Source organism: Coturnix japonica, chromosome 4 (genome assembly GCF_054131305.1).
Source record: "Coturnix japonica strain WE chromosome 4, WE-NBRP24, whole genome shotgun sequence".
In the NCBI taxonomy this organism is placed as follows: domain Eukaryota; kingdom Metazoa; phylum Chordata; class Aves; order Galliformes; family Phasianidae; genus Coturnix; species Coturnix japonica.
In genome coordinates this window covers 23,840,235-23,853,550 of record NC_140666.1, presented here as the reverse complement: position 1 = coordinate 23,853,550, position 13,316 = coordinate 23,840,235, and the positions used below count along the sequence as shown (strand labels likewise).

The 13,316-nt window shown below is 44.2% G+C and overlaps 1 protein-coding gene across 1 annotated transcript; it reads right to left on the bottom strand.

Annotated features, from left to right (window-relative positions):
* Nucleotides 1-1,461: 1,461 nt before the first annotated feature.
* Nucleotides 1,462-3,064, bottom strand: C1GALT1C1 (C1GALT1 specific chaperone 1). Its single transcript, XM_015860823.3, has 2 exons — nt 3,011-3,064; nt 1,462-2,842 (listed from the first exon to the last, which is right to left on the bottom strand). Exon 2 carries the CDS (start codon nt 2,835-2,837, stop codon nt 1,881-1,883), a length of 957 nt encoding a protein of 318 aa, XP_015716309.2. The 5' UTR covers nt 2,838-2,842; nt 3,011-3,064; the 3' UTR covers nt 1,462-1,880.
* Nucleotides 3,065-13,316: the final 10,252 nt, after the last annotated feature.

The window sequence follows — 13,316 nt, the reverse complement described above, 5'->3', positions numbered from 1 at the left end:
AAAGCTGTGTCTATGAAAAACAGGCTGTGCCATGGAATTATTGAATAAACGAAGAAAACATTAAGGTCTACTGTTCATAACTCTGTCTCTGGAAGTGTTTATTAATATTTTAAGCCTCTTTTCTAACATTTGTATTTTACTAATGGTAGGGCTTGATTTTGTGTGCAGTGCCCTGCATGTTTCATTTCTGTGACCTTTACAGCAGATAGTGACAGAGGTGTTCTCGGTCTTAATTCTGAAGTCAAATTACAACACAAAAGATTAAAGTATTAACGTGGTGCTACTCTTAAATTACTTCTGTAAAATTATTTACAAGATGCTTTTGAAAAGGACAAAGTGTATCTGAAAGTATACATTTAATTAGCACCATAATTTTTGTGTCCTATATCACTACACTGCAGACAGAAGTTGAGTCAAACCTCAGGCCTTCAGAGTAGTAGTGGACATCATTACACATCTTAAAGACTCTGCCCTAATTTACTAATTTGTTAGTGCTGTGGGGAATCAGTTTGTGCCTCAGTGGTTCCTTTGTATATAAAATGAGCTAGTCAGTCCTGAGGCTTTCTTTCTTCCATCTCGTCCCTAAGTCTCCTCAGAAACAGCTGTGGTAGCTGCCTTGGCGCCATTCTTAATAAGAAATGGTGCTCAGAACAAAATGCTGTAGCTACTTATCAGCTCTGGTTTAGCTGTTTCACAACCCTTCCTCCCCCTTTGCAGCTAAAGCTAGGATGAAATATTGCAGATAGCACAGCTTTCTTCGACATACTAACCTTGTGTCTTCTAAGCTCTTGTATAGGTAATGTAGTAGCAATGAAGTCCAAGGCAGTACCACTTTAAGCCTTTGCAATGTCTAGGTCAGGTAAGTGAATTCTAAATGGAGTAAACACACCATTTAACCGGTAGAGGAAAAGAATGTGGCAAGGTGACATGTAAAGCTTGAGAATTCAAATGCGTGTAAAGTGTGCACTGAATGTGTTTGGCATTGTGAACAAAGAAAGGCTGAGTGTGGAAGCACGTTGATCTATGCACCTTGGTGTTCAGAAACGTCTGTAAATAGAGCTGTACTTGTGTTTGCAACTAACCAACTTCCGTGTAAACACTATTAGCAACTCTAACACTGAAGACAAATAGAACTTCTGTTCTAATGTTCTTATTTAACAACTTTAAATGAGCAATTACTCCTGTGCTAACAGACTACCTGACTGTACTGATATTTATGTAATGCTAATATTCAAATGTAGTTATCTCATTCTTTGTGAGATTAAGAAAGTCGGTCTAAAGGTCACTTGATATTACTCTGCATTGACTTCTTAATAGATTACTTCTGTCAGTTGCTTCCTGCTGGCTTGTTTCTGAGTTAGACTGTACATAAAGCAACAGGTGCACCCCGTGGACTGCCTAAGCAGTGTAATTCAAGCTGCCCTATACTTCCGCATAAAGGAAATCACATGAAAATTGGTCTTTCAGATTGAATCTGTAGTCAGTTTTATTGGTACATCTTAAAAAGATATAAAGACATTCTGGAAGTGTCTGGAAGAAATGAGAGAATCAAAATCTTGCAAAAATATATTTATAGCAGACTAAAGTTCTTTTGACTTTTCATTAATAAATACTTAGATATACAACCTCCCCCCCCCCCATAAACTTCATTTCCTTTTGACAACTCCTTTATCATTCGTTCTAGCACTGTCAAAAAGCCAGAATCATTCTTGTATAAAAGACTTAGAAGGTTCTCCTTCCACTTTTAAAATTAAGAGCTTTACCAAATCCTTGTGCAAAAAAGGTACACGAGTACGATTGGATACGAAAATTGAGCGTCTGTACAAATGTGTGTCGTGAGAACAGCTGCCTCCTTGGTCCCATCTCCTCCCTGAAAGATGTCAGTCATTGTCTGAACCTGCAGGGGGTAAGAAGACGAGTGCATCGCTGTAAGTGTGGCCGTATGGCCGCAGCCTGTAAACGCCGTACATCATCACGTGCATGTGGTTGGGAGACAGTCCATTGAAAGTGATGGCCATATCTGAGCAGCAGCCGTCCACCACCTGCTCAGGCCGACTGGCCATTGCCTCTTTAATGAGAGCGTTGACCGATTTGGTATTAAAAACATCCTTTCCTTCGGAGTCCTCTGCGTTTTCAGCAATCACTCCGGTGTACTTCAGGCACACTGCTAGTTGTTTATCCTCAGAAAGCTTCCAGATCATACCGCCTTGCTCCGGACATTTGTCAGAGTCTTCAAAAACACGTGAGAGTCGTCTTAATGATTCAATACTCAAAACGATTCCTCCCTCACCATCTACATACTCTAGGTCACCAGATTTCATAGTGTGGCCTATATAAAAAGGCTGTGCAGGGTCTTTCTTCAGTAAGAAATACTTGAGATTTTCAATAATAGCAAATGTTGTGGGATAGGCGAGGAAGAACCAGTTGAATTCATCTTTATAACGTTCATAGGTTATTTTGTAAGCTTTTCTCATCATTGTCCACATATCACTCGTGTTGAGGACTACAGCGTTGAACACTTTAACGTTCTCAGAGCTGTAGAACTCTGCCTTGTCGCAGTGCTTGCTCCAGGTGTCTTTCACTGCAGCCCAGTGCCCGATGTCTTTGGGTTTGACCAGGACAATGCAATAAACGCGGATGCTCTGGCTGAGCTCCAGCCGTTCATCTTCCGAAAGATTCAACACCTCTTCTTTGTTTGGAGCCTGAATGTGATGGTGCTCGTGATGCTGCGCTCTGCTCCCATGGCCGATCTTAACGTGTCCAAGAAGCGTGACCACTACGCAGAATACTCCTCCCAGCAGCACGCCCTTCATGAAAGAACTGCTTTCGGAAAGCATCGCTCCTGCAAAAGACACGCACTTTATGATAAGCGGGCCCCTCCGTTTCCGTGTGTAATCGTGGCGGCAGGCACCGGGCAGCCCCTCCGCGGCCCCCCTGCCCACCGCACTTTCAGCCCCGCTTTGCCCCGCGTGGTCGGTAACCGCTCCAGGCCCGACTCCGCTCCACTCACCGGCTCCAGCACTACCGCACAGTGCCAGGACACCGGCACCCGCCGCGTCCCGCCCCTTCCGCCTCGTGTTCCGGCTCCCTGCGGAAGTGCCGCGCGGATCTTCCGCTCCCGGTTCCCCCCGGTTCCCCCCGGTTGCTGTCGGTTCCCCTCCTGGCGGTTGCTGAGCCCCCCGTGTCGCCTTTCAGCTTGTTGCAGTCTGAAACCCACTGCTTTCCCAGGGGACTTGTTTTCCAAGCATCGGTCCTTTCCCCGCTTTGTGTCCCCGACAGATGTAGTTGTTTAGGAGAACGTGGTGGTGGAGAGGGATTTAATAGGGCATGGGATTTACAACGACTCATTTGGTGTTAGCCAGCCATACAGCTGCTGCGGGGCTGGCAGAAATCAGAGGAGACCCCCCGAGCATAAAACCCTGTGTGTGCATTGGAGTGAAGAAGGCAACGTGTCTTAAACATCAGAAGAGCGTAGTGGAAGATCTCTGAGCCCACCTTGTGGAGACTTTGGAAAGCAAACAAGATGACAGTGCCTCAAACCCAGATGTTATTGTTTGTTAATGTCAGTTTTATTGCCAAAACCAAGAATAAAAACACCCATTCTCTGTTCTGTGGTACTAGTGAAGCTTTTGTACTCATAGATTCCCTACCTGTACCCTCCCCATCGGTGCTTGTGTTTCACCATCATTGCACACAAAACTGATTCTTGGCAGGCAGGAACAATGTTCTCATGCTGAGATAAAAGATTTGTTCCCCAACAACTAAAAAGACCTCTACCAAAGTACAGGGCATCTGTTTGCGTTAATCTCAATTTGAGTACGTATTGCATTGCTGGTTTTTTCCCCCCTCAATTCTTGTACAAGAAATTTTAGTTCATAGAGAGGTTTGACATCACACGTGGATACTGTGACCTCACCAAACAACGGGCATTGTTTAAATACCTGAATTTCCATACAATTAGAGATCTTTTTCCTAGGGGCTGTAACATTCAAGTCCAGTGAAGTAATCAGTAGGTGTCACACTTTGTGTGGCCAGTCTATAGCAAGACTGAATGTGGGAATGGGAGGAGAGTTGCGCAAGAAGTAAAAATAGATTAGTATTTTTGCTTGACTACCTTGTTCTAGATAAAGCAAGGAGTAACTACAACTTTTCTTAGCAGACAGTGAAGCTACTAAGATCTTCTTGCTAGGAATGAGCAAAGAGAGCTCTTTAAACATTAAATTCCCATGTTTTAATCTCAGTTTGATTTGTTTATTTATTTATTCTGACTGTAGTTGTTTTATTTTCACAGAGAATGCTTATCAACCTGCTTTTTTTCCTTCCACCTGAATGCTTTGGAGTGTTTTCAGGTCCTTAAAGCTCGTGCACGTTTTGCAGGCAAGCATTCCTCTGTAGTACTTAGGAGCTGTAATGCACTCTCTAGGTTCTGGCACCAGAGGGAACAAATAGAAGCGATGTTGTCTTATAACATGTACAGCATTCACTGAATAGGCTATAGCCAGTAAAGAACGTTACATGATTGGCACATGCTCTCATTTTGCTAGTGATACAATTTGCCCCTCACTTGCCAAGCTCTGTTCAGTGAGGTGTTTAAAGGTAATTGATCTCTGGCCTTTGTGATGTCTGAGCTGTTGGAAAAATGAAGCAGACCCCACGAAAGGTGCACCAGACACAAGCTGTGCTGGAAGCTGAAGTACTGTTGCTGCTTTTGATCCTTTTCTGCAAAATACAGAAGATTATTTTGGGTACTGCTATTAAACAGATGTGGAAAGTCAAAGGAACAGAAGCAAAAGCAGCTGAATACAAAGCCTCACCTCTGAGTGTTTTATGAAAGCCGTGTGTGTGCACGTAGAACTGCAGCCTGGGTTTGGTTCTGGCCTTACAACTCCTCATTGGCAGCAACAGCGCTAGCAATTGAGAACAAAGTTGCAGATAGCAGGTTGCACTTAGTGATGCACTGCATTTTTGTTTTTCTTTCTTTCCTCTCATGTTTCAGGTATTGAAATTCAGCAGGAAGAGATGAGTATCAAACAGAAAACTACATGGGCATTGATTTGGTTAACTAAGGATGTTTAGACACCAAAGAGAAACCCGAACTTGGCACTTCTTGTGTGCCAAAAACATCTCTTCCTTCAAATGAGTGTTTAAACTGTGTAGCACCACCCTGATTACTTCTGTAGGTGCTAGAGGAGGTGTAGGATGGGAAGGGATGATGGGCTGGTCTGCAAGCATGCTCTTACAGCTGGCATTGCCAGGCTTCACCCGCTGAGTCTCAAGCCTGAAGGCAATCAGTGAGATTGGAGTGGAGAAAAAAAAGAGACCGAGCTACTGGTTGCTTAGGTGATGGGAGGGGTTTCCTGGTTGGTCTGCACCAAAATCCTTTTTGGAAAGGGGGAGAAAACTGAGATTTTATGCATTTGTTCTTGTGATAAATTGAAAGTCATGCCTGTCTTGCGGAAGCTGGGGAAAGCCATCTGCATTGTAAAGTCAAGGTTTTCCTCTCCAGTATTGGGTAGGTCTGACTGGAGGTCACTCCCTAGGTCTCCTGGGGGGTTTATTTTGTCCATGATACACTGCTCTGTTTTGTGCACTGCTTCAAATGTGCATCTCAGAGTGTGTTTCACAGCAAAATTATGCATTACAGTGGGTGGTAGAGGTAAGCAAACATACCTATTGAGTAAATTAATAGAGAACTTTAATAGGTCTGGATGTAATCAGAGTGGCATGGGATGTGAGACTTGGAGAGTCCAAGAACTGGACACAGTCAGACACAGCAGGCACCTCTTGGGTTGGTGGAAATGGAGTTGGAGCTGTGTGGTGATGAGGTGAATAGAAAACTTGAGATAGAAGCTTATCTTACCACACTGAGTTATGACTGTTTTAAATCCAAGTACAGTTAAGCTAGAAAAGTAGGTGTTTTGTGGTTTAACTGTCCCAAGTGAATGTCACCTCTCCACACTGCTTTACTTACCTGTCTGTAGAGAACCTCATGAGATTCTCCTGGGCCTACTGCTCAGCCTGTCTGGCTCTCTCTGGATGGCATCCTGTCTCTTAGGTGTGTTGGCCGCACCACACAGCGTGGTGTCATCTGCAAACTGCTGAGGATGCACTCAATCCCACTGTCGTCATTGATGCCAAAGAGCATCCATGTCAAAGAGCACAGGTCCCGGTATTGAAAGACACTGACTGTGCAGGCTATTTGCATCTTCTGCAGGTGTGTGCAGCCGTGTGTGACACCATGTCCTTGCCACGGGGCTGGGCTCTGGGCAAAGGATGAGAGCTTTAAACAGGAGATTTATCTTATTTTAATACTAATTTAATGCCCTGGGTATTTACCTCTGAAAAACTGTTCTCTCTAGATTTTGTACAGAATACCAGAATTACTGGATGACATCTTATGGCCACATTATATAGGAGATAATGCATAATGAGCTCTTTTAGCCTTGAAAACTTTAAATTTGATTAACCATGTTAAACAAAGGTTTTAAATCACTTTCCTCTCCTCTTTTCTCCCTGAACACTGTCAAGGAAAGTCTTGACATTGAAATAGCTGTTATTTAAATGATGCCCTCAAGCACAGGAAGATATAAAAGTAGCAAAATACTTGAAAGGAACTTACTAATTTAGAACTGCCATATAGTTCCTTGTTTCTAATAGGCATAGTTGAATGGAAAAATGCATCTTATTTACTGTCTGTGCTAAGTCAATCAAGTGGATGCTAACATCCTGCTTGCTGCAGCAATTCTGCTGAAATTAAACCAACATGCCACATCTTTAAGGAGCTTGCTTTTGCCAGTCTGAGCCCCCAGCATTTGAAAACTGTGGGCTCAGCAGAAGCTTTCAGACTGTGTAGGTAAGAACCTTCATGAGCAGCAGTGACAGACAGTCCCATGGCACACAGACAAGACCTGGTGGGAAGCTGGCTAGTTGGGCACTGCCTTGGTGTGACTTACAGACATGGGTGGTGTCTTGGCTCCCAGGGGCTGTGGTCCCTGCGAACATCTGAGGCCTTGCCTCTGTTTGGTTACCTGCAGCCTGGGACTCATTATATTAAGGGAGGAGAAGGAAGAGAAAGGGTAGAGATAGCAGAGCTTCTGGGGGGTCTAATATGATGATAGCTTCCATGAGATGCTTTCTTGAGCTAAACATTGACATCCTTTTTGACAGGGACAGTCAGGCTCTGAAATAGCCAGTCCTCCAAGCAGATGTTTGCTTTGCTGTGCCGATATTGAAGCGGAAGACTCTGGAGCACTGTGTGCAGAGGCCAAATGAATGTGTCTGCGAGGTACCTTTGTTTGCAGCACACTGGAGTTATTTGTGTGGTTTAGTGGAGAGATGTGCCGGGAATGTTATATTCCTGTTCCTAGGGGCCTATGCAGAGCAGCCTGAGGGTGCTGCTGCCCTGGGACTGCCATCAGATGTAGAAGCTTTGTGCCTTCTGGTGAAGCAGGGATGGGAACAAAGCTAATGGTGTGCATGAGTGAGCAGGGAGTAATGTGCACTACAGGCAAAAGGGGAGAGAACAGAGGGGCTGAAGCTGCTGCGCTGAAATCACTCATCAGATTTCTGCCTCTTTCCCTTTCTAACAGATGATGACACTGTTGTGTCATTACATGGATTCTCAGTTTGGCCAGCCATAGCTTGCTGTCTGGGTCCTCTCCATTCATGCTCCATTTGTACGTTCCAGCCTGATATTGGCCTGCTGGCTTACACAGCCTCATGCTGCTGCAGCTGTTATGCCAGAGCCCTCAGTGGAGCCACCGCTGTCAGCAACCAAGCCACAGTGCTGCTGAGCTCTGCCTTTTGTTGGCTGAATGGGCTCCTGTCTCATATACAAATGCAAAGGTACTGCTCTGCTCCTTAGGGCATGGGTGGAAATACACCCAGGGGATCGCAATCCCCTGCTGTTCCTGTCCCCTGCAGTGCTGGTGGATGTGGTGTTGATGGAGCAAGGGGCTGTGCCACCCCTGAGCCCCCAGCCCTGTCCTTTGTGGCAGGGTTGGCCAGGATCAAGGCAGCAGGGACAGATGGGATGTCACACTTCTGAATTCCCAGTGCAAAGGTTGGTGGAGGTCAGTGATGAGTAGCGTCCCCCAGCGGTCAGTGCTGGGGGATACTTTTTATTATCTTCAGTAACATTGGCAGTGGTGTGGAGTCCACTCTAAGCAAGTTTGTTGATGACATCAAGCTGTGTTGTGTGGTCAGCCACACAAGGGACAGGATGCCATCCAGAAAGACACGGACAGGATGAGCAGTGTGCCCAGGAGAATCTCATGAGGTGGACAAATGCAAATACAAGGTCTGGTACCCAGGTTGTGGCAACCCCCACTATCAGGATAGTCTGGGGATGGAAGGAATGAGTGCAGCCCTGCCAATAAAAGATGTGGGGATGGCATCTGGACATGAGCCAGCACTGTGCCCTCACAGCCCAGAAAGCCAACCAGATCCCAGGTGCATCCAAAACAGCACAGACAGCAGGACAAGGGAGGAGATCTGCCCCTGCATCCAGATGGGGAGTACTCAGCACAGGAGAGACATGGAGCTGTTGGAGTGAGTCCAGAGGAAGGCCACAAAAATGATCTGAGGGATGGAAATCCTCCCTGCGAGGACAGGCATAGTTTCACTTGTTGGTGTACTGGATTATGCATGGCCATGACCTCTTTTCCCACTCATCTCTAAGCATCTGCCTTAAGGTAAGAATCGCACAGTTGCTGTTTGTTATACCTTCTTTCATTTAGGCTTAATTTTGTTATCCTGTTATTCTGAGTAAATCTTTGTGAACAAATGATGGATGTTTGGACTAATTATCGGTACAAGGGGCTGTGAAGGAACAGAAGAATGTGTTTGGAAGTGTGAATTGTCAGTGATGTACAGTATCTATTCGCACTCTAAAAGACTGAATTCAAAGTGATAATTATACGCTGTTTTTGCTGTTTAAGTGGTTTAATGCCATTAAGACTTTGCTACTTAATGGAAAAGCTTAGAATCAAACTAGCATGGGAATACTAAAAAATTTAATGGATTTCTGTTTAAGTCATTCTTCCTATTAGGAAACAAATCTACCAAAATATATAACTAAGTCTTTGGATTCAATTATTAATCCTCTCTTAATATGAAGAGCAAAATTATCATTTGACAGTATTTCTCTGCAATAGAATTTTAATGATACCATCATCTTGTAGCTGAACATGATTTTTCCCAATTGGAACAAAGTTAGAGGATACTTAGCACTGAATCAATTTCCGTTATTAACCCTAAGCAGTTACAATATACCATCAACAGCATGTCTTGAACACCCGTCAAACAGAAACATCACCACTTTCTCATCCATCATCTGGGTTCACTGTGTAATCAAAAGGCTTAGGAACATGGTAGCTACAATGGGATTGTAGAAGCAATGTGTGGGAAGGGAAGGGTGCCATATACCTGGGAGGATTTTCATTGGCCAGATCCTGATATCTAAAATCTGATGAGCTTCATCATGGCAGGATCTTGTCTGCTGAAGAAATATGCTGTAGTTTAATTGAAGTGCTTGTTTTGACTACGAGATGAAAAAAGGGAGCAGGTAGGAGACTGATCTGCCAGTGGGTTGCCCTTTTGCAGGTTGGTTCTGGAGCAAATGGGTGTAGCTCAGGCTCCTTGAGAGGGGATGGCAGTGGTGAAGTTGCATAGCAAGGAGCTATTTGTTCTAACCATTATTGCAAAGTCAAACCAGGGATAATCCCTTGTAGAATCTCTGTGAGATTTTTCTGGGAAGAATCCAGGTAAAAGTAGGGAGACTTGATTCAATTCACTTTTCATGATCAGTCATGTACCTCTAGATGTACTTTTATCTCACTGTTCCATGGGGCTTTATACATCCCCTCAGAAGACCACATAAACTCAAGAGATCTGGGCAGATCTTTGCTGGGTGCCACTAACTGCCACAGCTGCTTCGTTCCCATTATCTAACAGCAGCTGGTTGTGCTTTAGGATTCATATCCTGTAAAACTAAAGTCAGGAATGATGCCACATGATGCTGTGCTGTTGGGGTGTTGGTAATTTGACAGCAGGAGCTTCCTGACACATCTGAAAATCAAGCCTCCTCTCCAGGCTAACAAGATGTCCATCCTTCATACTGCAAAAATTTTAGGATTTCATGCAATGTGACTCAAATTGATACTGAAAAAGGGGCTTGTTTGGCCTATTAGTCATATTAAAATTCTGGGTGCTCATGAGAGAATACCCACCGTTTTAGGTAGCCAGTCTGTTTGGACTATAAGATGTTACGTATTGCCTTTTCATCTTCTACTGTGATCCCAAATTGTGATGGCAGTAGCTAGACTAATTGTAGGAGTTTTCTTTCTGGAAGTCCACAGGGAAAACCACCACACCAATATTAACATGGGTTCTACTACCTTTTCCCCTCCTCAGTTTGAACCAAAGGGAAGTTGGAGTACAGGATCAAGCCCCTAATTTGTTACTTACACTTGATGTGAAGCTTAGTGTCCAAGGTCAAGCTCAGAGGTTAGCAGAATAACTCATGCCTGAGAGCAACTCATCATGTTAGACAGAAAGTAATTTGGTCCAAGGCACGGCATGTTGGAAGACTGCCACTTCCTTTCTCTTTCAGTACTCTTCTGCATTCCCACTGCTGTAAACAGCCTCCTCCTTTCTCTCCGAGTGGAACTGGGCTTCCTTCCTGAAGCCTTCCCAAATTCAAATTGCATTTGGCAATAATTTTGTATTTGTGTTTGATACAAAACTTTTCAAAGGAACTCCACAGACACTAATCAGGGTAAAAATGCAAATCTAAAATCAGTCTTATTCTAATGTTTCCTTTGGAAACCATTTAATTTCTTACAAGCACACTTTGGCAGATGATGTAGCCCTTACGGTAATAAATCAAGGGAGCATGAGACACTTCACTGCAGCTGCAGCACGGCTAGTTAGGATCCTATTCAAGAAAAAGGCTTAGGCAGTGTATTTTCTTTCCTGTACTCGGCAGTACCATTTCTCCTCCTTATAGATCAAGTGAAAAGACTCTCAGAATGCTCTTATAATTGTCTCCTTGGAGTTACAATCTGCAAATGCTTTTTCTAGAAGATAAAAATACCCAAATTTTAATGTAGCCTTTTAAAATGGCACGTCATTAACACTCCAACCTCCTTCACGGTTTTGTAAATCTCTTTAATAAGGGTGAGAAGAAGCTTAGAGAGGTCTCTTTGATTAAAGGTTTGACCTGGAATTGCTTTGAATTTGTATTATGGAGTCAGCAGGTTTAGCAAAGTGGTCTGAACAGAGAATCTTTTGAATTACTTTGCAGGTAGAGCTGTAAAGAGAATAAGTATTATATAAAACTTCCTAAAACCACAGCAGAACCAATTAACCATCAGAGGACTATACCGAAAAGTTGAATCCACAGAGCATGGGGAGTAAAGTGCCTTGCTAGCCTACATCTTCAGTGTGCCATGTTTGAGTTCCTGTGGCACAACCTCCAGGTGAGGAGGTTCTATGCCCCTCCAGCCTCAGGGCTCCTGCAGGCTTGTAGCACTATTGAGGAATGGCCCAATTCCGTAAGAAATAAGATCAAGTCAGTGAGTGATGGACCTGACTGTGCTCAGTGCTATGCCACTGTGCATAACTAGGCTCTGAGGAAGTGATCAAAGACCTGGTCTAGTACCAGATCTGGAAGTCAGTGGCCCTACCTGTGGCGAAGGTGTTGGAATTTGATGATCTTTGGGGTCCCTTCCAACCCAAGCTATTCTGTGATTCTATGATGCACAAGCCTTTTAATCTCATTGACAGTGCATCTTATGGGTACAAGTTTTTTAGAAGGTGATATTACCTCTTAAGGCCGTCTCTCTGCAAATACAGATTTGCTGCATTTGTTGGTGGTGGTCCGACCATTTTGCTTAATGGAGATATTTCTCTGCAGGATAGAGGGGGCTTGTTTCTCTTTGCTGTAATCTTTTGTAGGATCTCTAAAGCTCAGGCAAAACTTTGTGTGGGGCAGTAACCCTACACTGGATTTACTGCACAACGTTCAGTGTCTGCCTTTGGGAGTGCATAGGAGCAGAACCATCCAGCAGATACAGAGCTCACAATAAGTTGGAGACTCACAGCAAGAAAAGTCAGATTTTCTTTGTCGATATCTTTTTTCTTTGTTTGATTTTAGCTTTTGTGGCATGAATACACTGACAACATCCCTGCAGCCATCAGCTAAGAGCAGGGACTTGCAGCACACATAAATCAGCACTGCTGTGCAGGCTGCCTTTGCTCCGGAGAATCCAAGTCTGTTTTCTTTGTAGACCTTCATGTTAGGTGTCAGCATGATGGAGGATGCCTTGAACGTAGTTGAATTTGGAAGACCTGGGAGCAGAAATACAGTGTTAAGAATATCATCGTGAAGTCAGCAGGGAAATCAGTTTTAATTCCTTCCATTTGCCTTTTTTCTTGGGTTTTGGGCTCTGCAGAATTGTGAACAGCATACATAGAGCAAAAATGCTTGCACATCTGAACTACCCATAGTGATCGGTGATGTCAGCTGAGCCTTCCACAAAAGCAGCAGAATTTCCTGAGCAGGGACAGCATTGCCCAGACTTTCCCAAAGCCCAACATCAAATTGATGGCTGAACACAGACAGGTATTTCTGCAGGACACTCAGTGGTTTTAATCCCTCCTGAAGTTGGTGACAGAAGAAGTTTTGGCTCTTATCAGGAACCCTTAGCGTTCCCTTACAGTATGACCCATTTCTACAGGCTTTGGGGAAATTCAGTGCTGATCTGCTCTATCTGATTAGGTCAAAGCCAAGCTGAAATGTTATTGAGGAAAGCATTGCTGCAGAGATGCTTGCAAAAGGAAAGTACTGAAGGTGATCCCTGAAGTAGCTGGTATTCAAAGTGCAGCTCAAATGAGGACACAGCACATCAGATGGGACAGGGCAGAAGATATGGCAGGGCACTTGCAGTGCTGCTTTCAGACAGCTGTGCCAGCTACACTGAAGGCATCTGGAGAGTTTGAACATTTGAAGTTTTGTTGCTGTTCCTTTTGGGGAACGATAGTATATATACATTCCTCAAACAGCAGCAGCTGGGTACCTGCCTCCATCTGTGGTCAACAAGCAATCTGAACAAGGTGAAGTACCGAGCTGATTTTGGTAGAATAGTGGGATGCAGCTCTTTTGTGACCCCCCAGCATGCTGCATAACACCCTCAGTTTTCCACAGAGGGGAATTGGGACTCCTCACTTTGAATACTGCTTTGAATGCCTAAGCAGGCTGTATGTGCCCCTTCATGCACATAAAAAGGGAGGAGGAGAAATAAAAATATCACCTT

Excerpts from the sequence above, each read along its gene's own strand:
- C1GALT1C1 (XM_015860823.3), bottom strand. The coding sequence starts at position 2,837 with ATGCTTTCCGAAAGCAGTTCTTTCATGAAGGGCGTGCTGCTGGGAGGA.